General features: G+C 35.2%; 1 protein-coding gene across 2 annotated transcripts in view; it reads right to left on the reverse strand.

Annotated features, from left to right (window-relative positions):
• Positions 1 to 18578, reverse strand: part of LOC114523342 (murinoglobulin-1-like) — a 72690-nt gene that overhangs the window by 43858 nt on the left and 10254 nt on the right. For both annotated transcript variants that reach the window (XM_028544235.1, XM_028544233.1), the window contains exons 7-26: positions 17823 to 17896; positions 16919 to 16958; positions 15697 to 15781; positions 14893 to 14995; positions 13948 to 14196; positions 13661 to 13846; positions 13154 to 13255; positions 12814 to 12891; positions 11668 to 12024; positions 11040 to 11189; positions 9864 to 9974; positions 7983 to 8112; positions 6317 to 6557; positions 5806 to 6037; positions 5300 to 5527; positions 4949 to 5003; positions 4091 to 4171; positions 2166 to 2342; positions 1862 to 1943; positions 1223 to 1379 (exon numbers count right to left, since the gene is read on the reverse strand). In XM_028544235.1, the coding sequence (XP_028400036.1) occupies positions 1223 to 1379; positions 1862 to 1943; positions 2166 to 2342; positions 4091 to 4171; positions 4949 to 5003; positions 5300 to 5527; positions 5806 to 6037; positions 6317 to 6557; positions 7983 to 8112; positions 9864 to 9974; positions 11040 to 11189; positions 11668 to 12024; positions 12814 to 12891; positions 13154 to 13255; positions 13661 to 13846; positions 13948 to 14196; positions 14893 to 14995; positions 15697 to 15781; positions 16919 to 16958; positions 17823 to 17896 (2918 nt within the window). The remainder of the gene's footprint in view (positions 1 to 1222; positions 1380 to 1861; positions 1944 to 2165; positions 2343 to 4090; positions 4172 to 4948; positions 5004 to 5299; positions 5528 to 5805; positions 6038 to 6316; positions 6558 to 7982; positions 8113 to 9863; positions 9975 to 11039; positions 11190 to 11667; positions 12025 to 12813; positions 12892 to 13153; positions 13256 to 13660; positions 13847 to 13947; positions 14197 to 14892; positions 14996 to 15696; positions 15782 to 16918; positions 16959 to 17822; positions 17897 to 18578) is intronic.

Below are 18578 nucleotides of genomic sequence, written 5' to 3' on the forward strand. Positions count from 1 at the left end.
AACTAAAAAGTTCAGTGTTACTAGCTGATTACCATAATTAATACATCTGCAAAAGTGTAAGTATATACACGTCCTTCCTTAATTGAACAGTATTTTCCTCCGGTTGTTGAAGTCTATTCTCTTAGTTATCCATGGTAGTGTTTACAAGACAATACCTTTCTGGTATAGTCAGTTTTCTACCCTAATTTGTGCAGAAGGCAGGAAAAAAGCAAAATTTGTATATTTGCGGCTGTGCGCACTGCTTTTTAATTTTCTCAGTTCGTGCTCTAACTGTAAATTGTAGAGACACAAGTTACGCACTCTCAAAATACAAAAGAATAAATTTGCTTCGCGCGAGAAATATCGCTTGTGAAAAACCGCCTTAAGAGTGTGAAAAGTGACCTGATACTGCTCCAGCTCCAGTGATTGTAAATTAATACTAGAAATACATTGCATGCAAAGTCCCCTCGCCTGAAGCAATAAACATATATTTCCATCACTGAAATGCTATAATACTCGTTTCTGCTGAATGATCGAAGTCGTAAAGTAAAATCCTATATCTTGGTACAATTATAAAGTCGACTCTCGAGCTATCAAATTCGACTATAATCATAATTGTGCTACAAATAGTTTTAAATACTACAATTTTTAGCGAAATTTCAATTACTTTTTAAACAAATTCACCTTTAAAAATAAATACTTTCCAAATCAAAATCATTTCAACGAAATTGACGAATGAATTCAAAGAGGTGTCATACTTTTGTTGATGCAATACTTGTATGCTTAAAATACAAAATCTACCCATTTACCTGTTCAAAACCACTTTAAAAATGCTTCAAAATCGTAGATTTTTTACCATCCCTTTGAATGAAAATTTTTCTATCCAAAGGCATCTTTTACATTATATTTTAATTAATATTACGAGTCAATTTTTCGTATATTTTTAAGACCATCCAAATGAAAAATGTTATTTAAAAAAGTTTTATAATTCAAAATATCAGTTATGCTGACGTGATCCAAATTTTAATTTAGCCAATCGCACGTTTGTAAACGTTTGCTAGTTACCAGTTTTAACTCGTCTTATACTCACGCATGCGCATAACTTACAAAAACGCCCAACGTCCATGACATAATGGCGGACAACTTTCATTTCGCATTTGCATTCCCGGGCGTAATTAAAATCTCCGGGCGGAATTAGTACCCTCGCCCGGTGCTTCGCACCGGCTCGGGAATTAAATTTTACCTGTAGGGATCTATGAAAAAGTCGACCGTAACTTGGGAAACAACCGGACGATCTCTGCTTTGTCGAAAACCAGTTGATGCTGTGCGTAATATCAGCCTCGTCAATGAAAATAAATCGTTGCGCCCGTGCATATGAACGAACAACAAATGCTGTTAACCTAAAGGACATGATTGACAAAAGCTTGATTATATCATTTATTTATATGATTGGCAAAGGTAATTATCATATAACATTTATAGCACGCACATGATTATTAGTGGAGAAAATGTTTCTATACCTGTATACAAACACGGAAATTTTCCGGCCGAAATTGACAAGCGAAATAATGCAATGAGAATTTGTAATTAAATCGAATTAAAAATCTTGTACAAATTATTTTAATTGAATTACTGCAGATTCAGGTAGACCGTTAGATAATAATAGTTGTCGCGTAAAACTTTTCGCGATGATGTTTCCAGGCGGATTTTCACACATTGCTAGGGCGTGACGTGACTTGTGAACAAAAACACGTTTTGCCACAGAATTTTTGTTCAACAGCCAGAAATAGTTCTCATTAGCAGGTTTCATGGGCCGGGTCGAGCCGGGTAACAATGTATACATGCAGCAGCAAGAAGAATATAATTATTGTGATGAACTTACATCATACTTCCATAATTGTCTGAATTTCCAAAAGCGCTGTACGAACCACTCCTTCGTTTGTATCTCAACTCTCTTTGATAACCTAAATGGAGAATTTTGTAGCGTCTATTTATCAACCTATTTACATATATTACAAAGAGAACTATAAGTAAGAAATTGTTGAAAACTGGTGAGATTAAACCAGTAAAGTATGCAAATTGTACACAAGCTAGCCTTAATTGAAAAAATGATAATGCCAACTGTATTTTCAATGTATCAGATTGCAGGAGCATTAATGTACAAACAATTGAATATCTTCACCTACCGGAATTCATATAATGCATAGCGCTGTCCCTTATTTTCGAAGTAACTTGATCTGTTTTTGTAAGATAATCCATTATATAGATATTTGGAGCGAAATTGGCCATATTCTGTTCCCCACAACCGTACGGCATTCTCAATAAACCGTCAAGATTGGACAGAGCTGGACCCATGATGTCACCTAATAGGAATTTGAAGGGAAAAAATATCGATACTCTGCATGGAGTAGTTATATTACGGAAAACGTCCAGGGGCCGGTTGTATCAAACCCGTTTAGCTTAAACGGTGGATAAGTCAAAATTAAACAACACTCTTACATCTCTCTGGAATGAGTCAACTTGAATATTATGCACTGAATATGTAGTTGTAGAGAGTATCTTTGTATTACGGAAGAAACATTTAGTTTGCTTGCTGAACGTGAACGTTAGACTTGCTTTTTATTTTTAATCTATTCACTGTTTAAGCTAAACGGGCTTAATAAAACTGGCCCCAGTAGTTTTACTGTTATGATTTAAGTCCAGAAAAAGACCCTGTTCATCTCAGTTCATCGATATGTGAGGTGCAGCTGGAAAAAAGCATCCCCAAAATCAGAAAACGGAAAGTTTGGTTTTACTCGTGAATGGTGAAAAGGTGAAAGTTCTTCCTTTGTGGGAACGACCAATGTCTTTACTTTTAAAGAAAAGCCCCTGTCAGGTTACAGATAATGATCTTCGACCATGCAATTTGATTAACCCACCTAAAATTCTTGAAGGTCGTCAAGTGGATATTCGAACAGATTGCACCTTACATTGATCGCTATCATCACGGAAATATGAAGAAGACAACAACAACAACAACAACAACAACAACAACAACAACAACAACAACAACAACAACAACAACAACAACAACAACAACAACAACAACAACAACAATAACAATAACAACAACAACAACAACAACAACACGTGCACTTATTCATATGAGTCATAACTGTTTAGCTGTTCCCAAGGAACATTCCAATCATTTAGAAACCCACAAAGTTTTCCAATCATTAAGACAAGAAAGGAAATATTTAACAAATCATTCATGTGTGAAGCCTGGATGGAATTTGACGAGTTATCTGTCCGAAGTCCAGTAGCTGTATTTTATAATTTAAACAAATTTTAATTAAAATGTAAATTTAATTATTAGTGGTATACTGTATAATATATTACCCCGTGCATGCATGTAAAGTTTTTTATACCGTGCATGCATGTAAAGTTTTTTAACCCGTGCATGCATGTAAAGTTTTTTAACCCGTGCATGCATGTAAAGTTTTTTAACCCGTGCATGCATGTAAAGTTTTTTAACCCGTGCATGCATGTAAAGTTTTTTAACCCGTGCATGCATGCATGTAAAGTTTTTTAACCCGTGCATGCATGTAAAGTTTTTTAACCCGTGCATGCATGTAAAGTTTTATGGTAAAAAGCTGTAATTGCGTTAGCTCGCAATTCGAATAAAATCTACTTTTAATTATTAAAACTTCCAAAATTCGCACGGCTATAGTTTTAACTTTTTATGCTAGATAGCCTTTCTTCATTATTTTTCAAAAGTTGAGAGAAATATACAATTAAAATTATTTTTTATGCATGTTTAGGATTTTATAGACATTGTTGGAAATAATTTATATTACGTGCAATTTGATTGGTCAATAGCCGTGCAGGACGAGCAATTTAAAAGCACTCGCGGGATTTTCGCGGGATTCTCAAAGTATTGTTGTTTCACTGTAGTTATTTTATAAAACATTTACCAAATGCTTTTTCATGCAGAATTGCGTCATCCATGCATTCGGGATGTTGCTCGACTTCTTACGTTTTCCAAAGGTCTCGCAACATCCCTCACGCATGGATCACGCATTCCTGCACGGAAAACCACTGGGTAATCCTTTATTATACGACTGAAACTTACCAACGACTGATAGTTGTGGAAGTACAGATCCTGGAATGACTATATCAGGAAGCACGAGATCAATCATCTCGTTTTTCGGGTCTATTGGTATAAAAAATGTTTATAATATAAGCTTTTGATATAACCAGCAATTTAATTGGCCAATGCGCGTGCATTGTAGTTTTTGAAATTCTCCCGCCTTTTATTGAAAAGTGATTAAAGTAAAAAAATTCACAAAACATGCAAGTAAGAAATTTGCCCATCTTGCATTATTACACGATTAAGGCACGCGCCTCGTTTTTTAATTCCTCAAATAATCATGGAGAGTTTGAATTGATATTTCCACGTAATATATGCTTTTTAAAATGTGGAACGATAGCATGTTATATATACCGCCTTACTTTGCTTGGTAACAAACCGATGTCATGATACACACTTTTTATTGCCAAAATGTTGGCAATGAAATTTAATTCTAAATAAATGTTGGTGTAAATTTCTTTAGCATGAAAAAAAACAACGAAACATTCTTTAGGTTAAATGTTTGAATACTTCCAATATTAAGATTTTTGGGAGTATATGAATACCGTAAATGATCGTTTTTTGGGTAAAGTTAGCTGAAAGCCAAAAATAGGCCATAAAAGAACGAAAAGAATGCCCATTGGTGAAAATTTTACTAGTTTTTGAGGTTTGTCTTTTTGTTTCCAAACAAGGAAAAATATTCAAAGATTTCAGCTCAAAGTAAGCTATTTCAAAAATATCTATATATAGTACTTTTCAGCATCTCTATACCATTTGAAGTTCTAGACAAAAAAAGCTGTGCATTTTTGCGCGCCTAGATCAATACAAAAGTACAGAATATAGAAACATTTAACAATCTACCATTTCCAGCGCAAAAGTACATTCCTTCTGTATAGTCTTGCTTTATTCCCTCGGGCTATTAAATAAATAAGTCAGGTCACGTAGATTATTTTGACAACGACAGTGTAGACATTCCCAGGACGCCTTCAAATGAGGCATTTTGAAGGTTCCTCAAAGACATTAAAGCAACTGCAGCGTAGTTGTTTTGTAGCTTAAATCAGACATCGGAGAATCATGTTAGTACAAATGAAACGTTTGTATCATTATTTCAAAGTTCCGGCAGCATAATTAATTTTGAGGACGTCGAGCTAAATCGTAAACTCTCAATTACGAACGCCTGAATGTTTTGTTATTTACACTCACTCAGCATACCTCAACCAGTAAATTCCTTTTCACTGCATCAGCGGCGTAGATCGTTGATTTGGGACAAAGTCGGGCCTCCGAAGTTATAGCCGTCACCTTTATTGCAATGTTCCCAACTTTTTTGGGAATTATCTTGAACTTCACGGAAATTCCATCATCTCCACACACACACAACTTATTAATGTAGAATGACGTCACTCTATAATCCTTAGTTTCGCGATTAAGTTCGAGTTTCAGCTGAAAAATTATAGAATGCGACGGTCACTTGCATGCATCCGTTAGCCGTTAGAGGGAAAACCCTGGGTACGAAATTGGTGATTATCAGGGACTAATCTAGATCGTTGTTTAAAGATTGATGCGACACAATAAAAGCTTTAATTTTCATATATCAGTAAGATCTGTATAATTATACGCATAAAAGGCTAGATAGGTTTACTCACAAATCTGATTTTATAAATCAATTTCGAGACTGATCGAAAGTAGCCGTAAGAATACAAGCAATAACAAATTCTTACCGGAACACAGGAGGATAGATAGTTAAAGATTGTAACAGTGATAGGTATTTCTTCTCCCCGAATCACAGAGTACGGGAGATTCATTTGAATAAAGAATGGTTGAAAAGCCTTTAATCTCGTTTTATCTGAGATCCCCATGCCATACACAGAAGACATAGCAAAACCTTTTGCCACCCAGGTGGTAATGGTATCAGGAATTTCCACCTCCATGACTTGCATTTCAGATGTGTCACTAGAATAACACACAAAAAAGAAGAATTGACGAAAGGTTGACCAAGAATATAGACTAGAGTTTTAAAGGCTCTTCATTTGGAGTGAAATTATACACACTTCAAATTCAAGCCAGGAACAGTTAAAGGGAAATTGAGTCAACTATAGGTCCTCCGGCAGGAATCGAACCTACGCGTTTGCGATGCCGGTGCAATGCTCTTGCCACTTGCAAGCTCGCATACGACTATCAGCTCGTATACGACTCGAGCTCGTGGTATAATTGTTAATTAGAAGCACTTACTTCAACTTAACATCCCTCCAAAGCCACGTCTCCGGGAAGTCTTTACGGACTTCCACCTTCTTTATTGGCTTCTGTTTTTTTTTTGGCAATCTGGTGGTCGGGTGTAAAACCTCCTCTGGAGCACCTGTGACTACCTCTGGAGCTTCCGTGATTACCTCTGGAGCCTCCGTGGCTAGCTCTGGAGCGTCCGTGATTTCCTGTGGAGCCTCCGTGGTTCGCCCTGGAGCCAAGGTGCGCGTGCCTACACGGGTAAAAATTCATATGGTTGCTGCAATATTCTTCGTTTAACAATACTGAACTTAGGGCAATGTGGTTGACGAAGTCGGAACAACGTTGTTTTTAATCTAAACTGAAACCTTTGTTTGCGAATTAACCAAGATTGTAATTCATGCGTGCACATTCATACAGGATTCAAAGAAGGATTTTGATTGAGTGTTTATTTTTTCACATACACGTATGCTTGGGAGTCCCCCTGACGCGAAGACCCATGTGTTCGAGTGAAACACTAAGGGCCTGTTCATATGGTGTGGGATAGCCCGGTTAGCTGGGATGATTACGTTGTGGCGAGATCCCACCTCGTACAGTATTTTCATATATTTAGTTTGTGTTCACATGGAATGTGCTAGCTCATTTAGATGTAATTCCGGTGTAAGCAAAGTTGGATCTCAGGCAAGTGGGATAAAAATTTTCCATATGAGCGCAAATTCTCGATTTTGTCCCGGTAAGCCGGGATAAAAACAACCGCGCGTCACTAGGGCACACTGCCCCCACGAGTTTTTCTAAAATCAAGTTGTTTAATCGCTTACAAAGCACGAATGCAATATCAAGCGAATGATTTTGACGGAGACAGGCCTGCACAGTACAAATAATTAACAAAAGAGATGGCCAAACTTTACGAGATCGAAGATGTTACTTTGTTTGGCCCAGTATAGTGATTGCCTCCTACTGTCCCACTTGAACATATAACCGAAGAAGATAAGGAGTTTTTAGCGAAGCAAAAAAGAGAAAGTTTCCAAATACAAAAAGGTCATCAAAGAATCTAAGAGAAGGTAAAAGATATTAGACAAAACTTCTCGAAAGCCGTAACTGCGGGAAAAAGGAGTGGTAGCGGAAAAATTGTGTACGAGTTTTATGACAAGTTTGTACGTATTTGGGGAGGATATCCTTCGACAGAACCTCTTACATTTGGTATTGATGCTGAAAGTCTTACTAATGAGCAACCTGTAAATGAGAATGCAGACCATCTACCTAGCCAGCCACCTAGCCAGCTATTTGGCAATCTACCCAGTAAAGATAATTCCCTAGATGCCCTAGATTCCCTAATGCCAATTCCATTGCCCCTTTAAACTATGAGAAAATATGCGAAGTTATCATTCCAGTCATTTTTTAGTAACTAAAATCTCTTTGGGGAATTAATAATTCTCCTGAGGACGGTTGTTCAAAATCAGGTTAAACATAACCCTGGGTTAGTGCTAACCAGCCTTTGTGCAACGCAAATCAACCGAGTTTTAAAATTTAACCCTTGGTTAGGCATTTTTAACCCTGAAGCCGGTTGTTCGAAAGGCGTTTAGCTTAAGCGGTGAATAAGCCAAAGTTTAAAAATAGGCTCTATAGTAGTATATCGATAACGTCTTCCGTTACCCATCATGCACTACTATATTCTTACCTGGTGCAGGGGTGAAAAAAGGTTCTCGGGTGGTTATCAATTGATTGTTATCTTCGTTAAACAAATAATAACTTCTGCGACACGGTTGGGTAAAAACGTTCAGATTTGAGAGAAATACAACACCTGCCATCTAAATAAAAAGTTTTACTTAAACATGAAAAATTGCCAAACGTAAATAAACATGCTTGGAATGTGGAAAATGGCAGCCTGACGATTTAATCGTAATATGCTAATATTTTGGTGCCAATGACTGCGGTAACAATGACTGATTTCTAATTAATAATGATAAAACTTAAAATTTACACATGCAGCAGGACAAATCGTCAGGCTGGCTACGCCACTGGCAAATGGACTTATAAAATAAAATGTATATAACCTGTGTTCTGATTGGTCGAGCCCGTGTTTGGATCAGGCTATCCAAACATGGAAATTTGATTCGTTAATGACAATCAAACTTGGAACACTACCTCGTTAACTCGTTGTTGTTATTCAAGCCCAAGTTTCGCGCGCTTTTCTTAACTCACGCAACATTCTCCCGTGTTTGGATCAGACCACAATTTAGTATATTTTGTCAATTAATTTGTCAGTCGCTCATTTGTTGTCTTTGTAAGTTTTGAATATTAAAAGTGTTTTTAAACTTATTGCTTCAGGCCTTCTCGTTACTAGGTTTTCCGCGTATTGCGTCATCTTCAAAATGGCAAAAAGCCATTTTTCTGTTGATTAACGAAGTTCGTCAAATATTTTGGAAAACGTCACGAAAAAAGGCCTCACTTGCGAGTCATTAACCGGTCAGGATATTTAAAACAATTGCCTTGGAAAATCAGGATGTTGATAATCGCCCGGTGATTGACTCAAGCTCGGGAAAAATCGTCATGAACAATATTATGGTATATTTAAAGTAATGTAACGGTTTAAAATGTTAAGAAAGCGTTTCTTTATAATCATTAAGACTTGTTACGCCCATCTATCAAACTGATAAGCATTTGCTACAAATGTAATCAACAGTTTCTCGATAAGGCAAAAGAATTGTGACGCGCGGGTCCGGTAATGTATAAGCGAAACCCTATCCAGCCGTCAAACTATGCAAAAAACATCACAATTAAAATATGCTAAGGATAATGGAATTTCACTTCGCCATACAGTTAAGAAATACTCTCGCGCTGAGCTTTAATATAAAGTTTTATTCGCTTCTTCTCTAAGTAATATATTAGTGTTGATTTTGGTCTTTCATGCATGTATGTCAAAGTCATTGAACTGTAAACAAACTGGAATGATAACCCAGGGGGAGGAAATTGAAGCCAGGGCTTTTTACTTTTTCTGAGTTTTGAGCCGAAATACTTAACGCCTAATGTTGAGACATATATGAAATTAAAGCGATTAAAAAGTTATATTTCGTGTAGAAATTTCGAGACTTGAGCTTAAAGGGAAATATCTAAAAAATATTTGAAAATTTCCCGGTTTTTTGCCGATTTGTAATTGTTTCTGTTTTTTTTAAATATTTCCTTTGCCGTTTAAGTCTTGAAATTTCCACACCAAATGTAACTTTTCAATAGCTTTAATTTGACACACAGCCCAATGTCTGGCGTCAAGTATTTCGTCTCAAAGCTCAGAAAAACTATTTTGGCTTCAAGCGAAATAGGGATGTTTGTCAGGAGTTATCGTTCCAGTTGTATAGAGTTCACTGTGTCAAAGTATTCCTTATTCCTTGCATGCTGTTATGAAATGAAATAGGAATCGTCGGAAATAAAGCTAAACCACTGCTCTTTCATAACACGAAAACATTGGATCATCTATTTAAATACTTGACCTGCACAAAAGTTTGTTAACTTCTGTTTAGTGTTTCTGAGACAGCTTTTATAACAATTTATGACTCTTACTCACATTAAACGCTTCAGACGCATCACCTACAAAAGGTTTTGACCAATAACTGCCGCAGTTCCCCCAGTATCCGTTGACTGGACTAACATCTTGTCGATTTAAAATACCCATCACCTAAATAATTACATTAATGACGTGAAATTACGACTGCTACACATTTTTTGCCGGTATTGTACGGTATAGTAGCTATATGTGCTACATAATATTTAATTAAATAATCTAAAAAATCACCACAGAAAGATTACGTTTTGTACCCAACTTTGAGTTTTAGCTTGAATTTTTTCTTCAACCGCGAACCGCGGATTGACGTTCAAATTTTGCCGTTTGACGTTTGCGGTTCACGGTTTCAAGCGCTGAAGGTGTATTTTCACGTGGCTCATTTACCTCAGCGTTTTCACATTGCAATAGTGCATGTCTCGTTTCACGTATATAAACACCTCTACAGGGTGTCTCAAAAAAAACGCAACCACTTAAATATGCAAGAACATTAATACAGCTCTAAAGCGCAATAAATAAGCACCTCTGGGAGTTGGAAATGGCTCTTAATCCTTCATTTAAAATGCTAAAAGTCATTTTAGCTGAACTATGGTGCAAACCCGAACAATATTAATATTCTTGCATATTTAAGTGGTTGCGTTTTTTTTTGAGACACCCAGTATAGACATATTCGATAACCAAATTTTCTTTGTGGCAGTTACCATGCATGATATCGTAGACGTAGTTCGATAGTTGCTTATTAAAATGGAGGTTCTTTTCAACCCAGGTGTAAACGACATTTGATTTATTACAAAAAATAAAGCATTAGAAATAGCTAGAAGCAATTTCACAGCGAAACTATTTACTGGTCACCAATTTTGAATAGTTCTATCATAAGGTACAGATAAATGACTTCTAACTAAATGTCAAATATGCAACAACGGCAACGTCAAACCACTAACGTAAAACCGCGTTAGCGGCTGCCGTAAAAGTCTATAACCAGAGCACTGTAAAACACGCTGTGTCTTACAGCACCCTGGTGTAACTAAAATTCTCTATGACAGATGACGCCATGTTAAGAGTTTATACAGTATGTAAGAATATCATACCTATATACTTGAATTTTATCATATACCTTTTTGACAAAATTTAAATTGTTCTAACATTCGAACTGCCCGTTTATCCCAGCTGTTCCGTACGTACCTCACTTTTCTTGAAGTCGTTTGCGTTTCGTAAAAATAAAACACTTTTATCCAAGGCAGAAATTGCTATACGAGATCCAGGTTTTGCCTTTATGATCATCTTGGTTTTTTCACCAGGTCTCTTTTGTTTATCCGCAAAGTCTACCGATACCTACAAAATTCACATACTAGCTGTTATTTAAAAAAGTATGTCCTTCAAAAACTTCAAAACCTTGAACAGTATTTAAGCTCGCACCGAATAACGGGAATTTTCTACGGTTTTGTTATGTCTCGCAGGATATGGATACAATAACAACCAAAAAGAACGTAGAGAATGAATGTAATCATATAATATTCATGTTTATTTATCATAGAAACATTAGCGTACAAAAGAAATCAGTCGGGTGGTGAATGTATGCCCCCTTCTCCAAATTAAGCTTCTAGCTACGGCCCTGGATATAATTCACATGCATTTATTATTCTGGCGTAAGCGACGGAGTTGAAAAAAATGGCCCAGGTTATGTATTTTTGTTCTTACTTTTACTTCTTTTATTATTTACGTCGTTGCAAGTGTGTCTTGGCGCAAAATGTATTTTAAAATTCAAAGCCATCGTCAAATTTGAATCAGTCGTATAACATATATATTTTACCTGGTTTTCAAGTCTGTCCTCAATGTCGTAAACAATACTATCACCAACGGTCTCCCTATCTGGCCGAACATAGTACACAAGTATTCTACAACTAGGAACCATCTGTTGGGTAATGTTGAATTTAATCTCAAATTTCTTAACAGCTGGAGCTGATATGGTCGTAAAAGGATGGGTAAATGGCCCTAAAGTTGTAATATATGGTGGTGAGGTGTGTTCGAGTGTCTTGCTCGAATGTGGAGCTGAAGTTGTAATATATGGTGGTGAGGTGTGTTCGAGTGTCTTGTTCGAATGTGAAGTACTTTGTGATAGATGTATTTTCGTAACTCCAGTTGATACAAGATTTCCTTTGCACATAATCTTGATAAGAAAAGCAATAATCTTAAGGCAAATTAAAGTTTTTGCAAACGTCTGCGCTTTTTGTAAAATTAATAAATACGTTATTAATTTTACCGTTTTGGTCGGTCCGGACAGAAAAAATATTTCCCCTCGGTCTCAAAAACGTCCCTCGGTCTGCGGCTTCGGATCGTTTTTGATACCTCGGGAAAATATTTCTCTATCCGGACCTCGCAGCCGGTAAATAACATATATATATATATATATATATATATATATATATATATATATATATATATATATATATATATATATATATATATATATAACAATTATAAATACAATTCTTTTAATTAGTTGCTACTAAGTTTCATGCACTTAAGCAATCATCAGGCAACGTACTACGTACGTTAGTACGTTGCCTGATGATTGCTTAAGTGTATGAAACTTAGTAGCAACTAATTAAAAGAATTGTATTTATAATTGTTATAACACGCTCTGCATTCTATGTATTGAGCACTCTGTGTTCTACAAAAGTCTATTTGGAATAGATTTATATATATATATATATATATTAGACTTGAATAACTTTCGTAATAAAAAACGGCGACTGAATTTTTGTTTTCGACCTTGAAATGATGCAATTTGGTCGACGACAATTCCAATGCCACTTTTAAAGCTAGATCAAAGAGTCTATAGCTTTGCCTGGAGAAATCTTCTTGCGTAGTCAAATCACTCATATGGGTATTATATATAATTATAGCCTATAGGGTAATAAAATTGAATTATATAATCAAGTATTTAATTCATTACCGTGTGGTGAAAGCTTGTGATTTTGGCTGCATCATAACGAACTGTGTATGAAACCTTTAGAGAGCCTTGACTTCCAACCTAAATGTTGAAATATTTAACAGCCTTGGAAACAAGGTAAAATAACTCCTAATCACTCCTAAACGAACCTAAATGCGGCGGTGGAATGGCTTTAATCAATGATGTTTTAACCTCCCCACACCGCTCTTTACACGGGTACCGCTGGCATTAGTATGTGAAAAATTTTAATGGGTTAGTTGAGGAAATTACCCCGAGAGAATAATCTTGTCATTTCCCTTCAAAAAATATAGCTATATGAAAACACAGTAAGTAAAGATTTTACCTTTGTTGGGGAAAGCTTTGATTTAATAAGTTGCAAGTAGCTCAGACTTGGAGAATACAAAGCCCTTGAACTATCAGCTCTAGATAGATGGCGGTAGGAAGCCTAAAATTAATAAGTTTATTAATAACTATAGTCACAGAAAATAACTTTCTGCCACATCGGGCGTGGTCTAGAGCAACATTTGAAATATATTTGAAAAAGTATGAACACGAGTTATTTGCGGCAATCTACATGCATATTCCATTAATCTACAATTTTTGGCCATGTTATGACCGCCAAAACCTGATGTCCGTTGCATAATGGCAGACGAAATATAGGATTTGCATTTGCAGCATGTTTGCGGATTAAGAACTATTGTTGTTTAAAATGTAGTTTAACGAGCCTTTTCTATACATATTCTTGAAATCTGAAAAAAGTTCTGCATCTTCTTTTAGTTTTAGAAACGTTTAAGAAATTTATAAAAAAAAATAATTTACAATGACTGACTTCTAAAGAGGTTGAACTTACCCTAAGACTTAGGTATTCTGTATCATGCGGCATGTCTTCGAAGCTAACTGCTATTAAACCATTTTTGACGGAATAATTTTTTCTCATTAACACCTTAAATTCGCGATAGTAAAAACGTCTTCTTGAGACCAATAAATGAACATCACCTTCAGTCACTGGTTTTCCATCAAGATATGAAATTTTGATCTCAAAAGAAGAAAAAATAGTCGGTTGCTCAGTCGGTTGTTCGTGGTTATTTTATCATGCAACGTATAATATATGGTAAGTGCATACAATTTAAAACGTACCTTGAATTTAAAAGGTAAACCAGGTTTAAAATTTCGAGGAAAGTCAAGGAAGGAGATTTCTTTAGAATACCGTGCTACATATGATGAGGTAGCTATGCTTTCCCTTCTGATTCCAGTCGATGTTTCAGTAAAAATTGCCTGAACACGGACACGATAATTGAGGTATTGAAATAAGTAACGGTACTGGTTATTCCACCTATTCGGCTCAAGAAGTAACTTCCCAGCATCATATTCTTGACACCCCGTCATCTGAAAAAACAAACAAAAAGCATGAAATATATCTTTGCATATTACTTGTAAAAACAGATTGCTAAAATGTCCAGTTTTTTGTCTCAGATTCATTAATTTTATCTTCAACATCTATTTTATTTGCTCGATGTTAAGAGAACAACGATTGAAACGTTTGTTTCTTAAATTTAGGGTTGCCTAAGCATATAAAATTATTAAAAAGAATTATTCCATCTAGACAATCAATTTAATATAGGTGAAATAAGCAATTAAATGTAATTAAATAAGTATATAATAAAATAAATAATTAAATATGTAATTAAATAAGCAATTAAAAATCACCCGTTTTTCTGCTGCCACAAGCAGGCAGTTCTTAGACCCTCGCAAAAATGTTAAAAATTAAAGCTTCAAACTATCGAAACCGTTTTATCGTATTTTTCTACATTGTGTTAAAATCTATAAAGACTGAGTTAAATTCCAAGTTCTTGAGTAACCAAAACATCAAACGTCGACCTCGTCCATGGCAAAGAATTTGGACAATGTTGGCCAAACCCCGTCCCCGTTATTTGACTATTGAAGGTTTAGCGTGATTTTGACTATGGAAGGTAAATACTCATATCTTCCTCCTTATTCTTTAATTTATTTCATGAATTTGCCTCATCAGTTGAAATGGGGGATTCTGCATGAATCGTTTGAATGCACTTTTGATTGACCTACATTTTTAACTTCCGTCACACACAAATTATTCCGCATCCACCACGGAGATGTAATACACAGTGTGGTTTCGAGAAATCCTGTGACATCTTTTCCATATGTATAACTTAAAAAAAGGAATTATATAATATTTTGATAAAATGCTTTTTAGAATTATTTAAGGCATGCAACGGTCTAGTTTCACAACTAATGCAGTAAGTATCTATACCTAATGTGATCGAGTTTTGTGTGACTGTCGAACAGTGTTTATGATCCTTCTTTTGAAAATGAATTTCTATGTTTTTATTGTTATCATCGACTAATTGGATAGCTTGTGCCATAGCCATCACCGATCCAGTTGAGGCGAGTGAAACATGAATTTAAGATATGCATGCACAGCAAAAAATAAAGAAATAGTGCAATAGTGCATGTTATTAAGCCCTACAAGTTTAATCGCGTTTCGCATTCTCTTATTAGGATTTCTGTAATTCACTGGTAATCATGAAAAAGATCTAGTAGTCTCCCAAAAAGTGACGCTATAGATATTATATCTTATTGTTTTTAAACCTCTCTTAAACGCGCGTGATTACGCGCAAGGGAATTTAATGAAATTATACTGTGTTTTACTGCAAAGATTCTGTTTTGTCTGTTGAGCCATGATTTCATTGTAAGTGGTCTTTTATTGTAATAGGAGTTATTTAAAATTCACGCAAAGGTCACACTATAGTTATGCCTGAATTATAAATGTCAACACATATACATTCATACATAATACACGCAATATAAATAACACGTTTAAAAAATGTAAGTAACATTAAAAGCAATTACCTGGCACATACAGAAATAGGAATATCTTTTTTATCGCGAGCAAGGTAAGCAGGAAATTTGATGTTTAGTTCAAATTTGGGCAAGACTAAAATGTGGGGAAATTAATGAAATTATTAATTATTAATGACTACCAGAAATACATGCATGCAACATCCCTCGCCATTTTCAACCAAAAAAGAATCTCTTGGCCCAGATAAGCTATACCCATAAGTTTATATTATGGAATGACTCAATGACAAAGCGATAACCAATATTTTTATCATTTGGTACAAATATAGTCAGTTTAATAAAGTCATAACATTGAAGGTAATGTCACCTGTTTTCTACAGGCGTTTATATACCCTGTAAAAGCTTTGATTTTGAAGAGCAAGTTTACTTTGAAATATAAATTTACGTTTTAAAAACCCCTTTCTGAAATTAAAGCGATGGTGTAAAAAGTGTAAAAGTCTTTCACAGCCTAATAGACCACTGAGCTATAGACATTGAACTGTAGGTAAACTGGAACGCTAACTCCTGACAAACATCCCTATAAAAATTATCAGCTTGAAGCCAAAATAGTTTCTCTGAGTTACGAGCTGAAATACTTGACGCCAGACGTTGGGCTGTGACGCTGTGTGCCACAAAAACAATCATTAACCGGAAAAAAGCCGGAAAATTTTCAAATATTTTTTAGATATTTCCCTTTAAGCTAAACTCTCGAAATTTCTACACGAAATATAATTTTTTAATAGCTTTAGTCTCATATACGGCTTAACATTTGGCGTCAAATATTTCAGCTCATAAAAAGTAAAAAGCATTGGCTTCATTTTCCCTCCTGAGATATCGTTCCAGTTTGTTCACAGTTATAATTTGCATTACTTACAATCATAATTTACATCAATTACAATCATAATTAAAAAATCATCATTGATCTCTCATCTCAAATATATAAAAGGTTGACAAGTATAACTGTATACGAACAATATATCACTAAAAAAATACACGAAAAACACTTTTTAAAGACGGTTTTATAAAAGAGTTCGCGAATTTGCAGTTAAATTGCCGACTTTATTAAATGAAATACAAATTTCTGACTCAGTCAGTCCTAAAGTCGCTGATTAACGTTTTCACTCACTTTAAATTTCGCGCATACGTATTATTAACAAAACCAAACAAAAGATTTAAAGTGAAAACCGAATTCAACAATTATATTTGTTAATAATTTGCACACATATAGCATTACCATATTTTTCTATTTCAAAAATCTTTGTAGCGGTCCCTCCCTAAAAGATAAAATGTTTTTTTAAATGCTAAACTTCTTAACCATACACGAGCGCTAAGCCAGACTATTCCTACCTACATCAACCAGTCATGCATGTATTGATTTTTGCAATGACGCACTTCAGTGACACCTTGCTGAGATTATCACATAGACTGCATGTCTATATATATATATTACCGAGCTAAAGCCCTGCTAAACGCCGTTTACACTGAATAAGTCAAGTTCAAAGACAAAGCCAGCCGAGGCCTAATTATACATCATATAAGTTTCCATAATTGCATGTATTCCAATTAAAGGATGGTTGTAAAAAAAGGTATATAGTTATAAGGTATAAGTAATGACTTAACAACAGTATTGGTCAATCAGAAACGAGTCATTTCCATTTCCATCGACCAGCCATTACTGAGTTCTACTACGAATTTACGAATTCACTACAGGATATTTTATTAGTTTTATGAAAACAACCCGAGCTAGAGCCACTTGTTCAAAGTCAGATTAGCGCTAAAACTCTGGGTTGAATTTTAATCCAGTGTTTTAGTGGTTGTGCTTCTGCATGAACGACTGGACGTTTTAAAACTTTACAAAATAAGATTTGATCCACAAAATATTTATGAAAAAACATGTCCAACTTCATAAACGAGCGATTAAGAAATTGATGTGAAAATTTAAGTTAACCCAGGCTTAAGCAAACCGGCTTTTGAACAACCGGCCCCTGGAGCATGAAAGCATGCAGGTCGAAAGTTGCTGATATAACGAAATGTACACATATCGGACACACATTGGACACATATGACAATATATAGCTTTCCAGGATAAATTATAATTAAAATTATAATTTAAAATAAATTATAACTTAAACATTTACCTCGATAGTTGCTTTTATTTTCCACCTTCCAAGAACAGGTTCTTTCGATAGCTTAAGACTTAATCCTGCAATTCCTATAACGTTTGTTTTACAACCAATTAAATTATCGGTATGTAATAAGGGGCAATTGCAAACACCGTTTGATTTCTTAATATAGAGCATATGGCATGCTTCATGGCTTCGATTTGGGCTTCGATTGCTTAAAAAGAATTTAAAAATATTTTTTAAAAGTATTTCCTAATGAAGAAGAAATACGAAAAACATATTTGGCCAAAGATAATTTTCTGGTCATGTTGCTCGGTCTGTATGTTTGCTGCGACTTTAAAGCTGAATTTTAAATGTTTGCTACTATTTTGATTCTCCAATCCGCATACCATGCATGCATTGCAACTCTATATAGCTGTTAGCTGAATCGGCAACGAATATATACACACACAGAGACACGATCATTTTCCAAAATTTTAACAATAAAAAGTAAAGAACACAGAATATATATTAAACATGCACCCACAAAATTTTCCTTGAATTTCACTTGCATTTTTCTTAAACAGTTTGATAACCGAAAGGTAAATTATTTATAAGAGATAGCAATATAACGAATTAGGTCGTTACCATGCAGAACATTTAACCCTTGATTGCATGGTCAATGGGATCGGGGTATAAACTTTTTTGGAGAAAAAAATATATGGGACAAGCCGATAGTGCATGTCAGAAAGAGTGGCAATTTGCCGATGGCCCGAGTGACGGTAAAATTAA

The sequence above is a fragment of the Dendronephthya gigantea genome, unplaced genomic scaffold (genome assembly GCF_004324835.1).
Source record: "Dendronephthya gigantea isolate DGI-Jeju-01 unplaced genomic scaffold, DenGig_1.0 000027F, whole genome shotgun sequence".
In the NCBI taxonomy this organism is placed as follows: Eukaryota; Metazoa; Cnidaria; class Anthozoa; order Malacalcyonacea; family Nephtheidae; genus Dendronephthya; species Dendronephthya gigantea.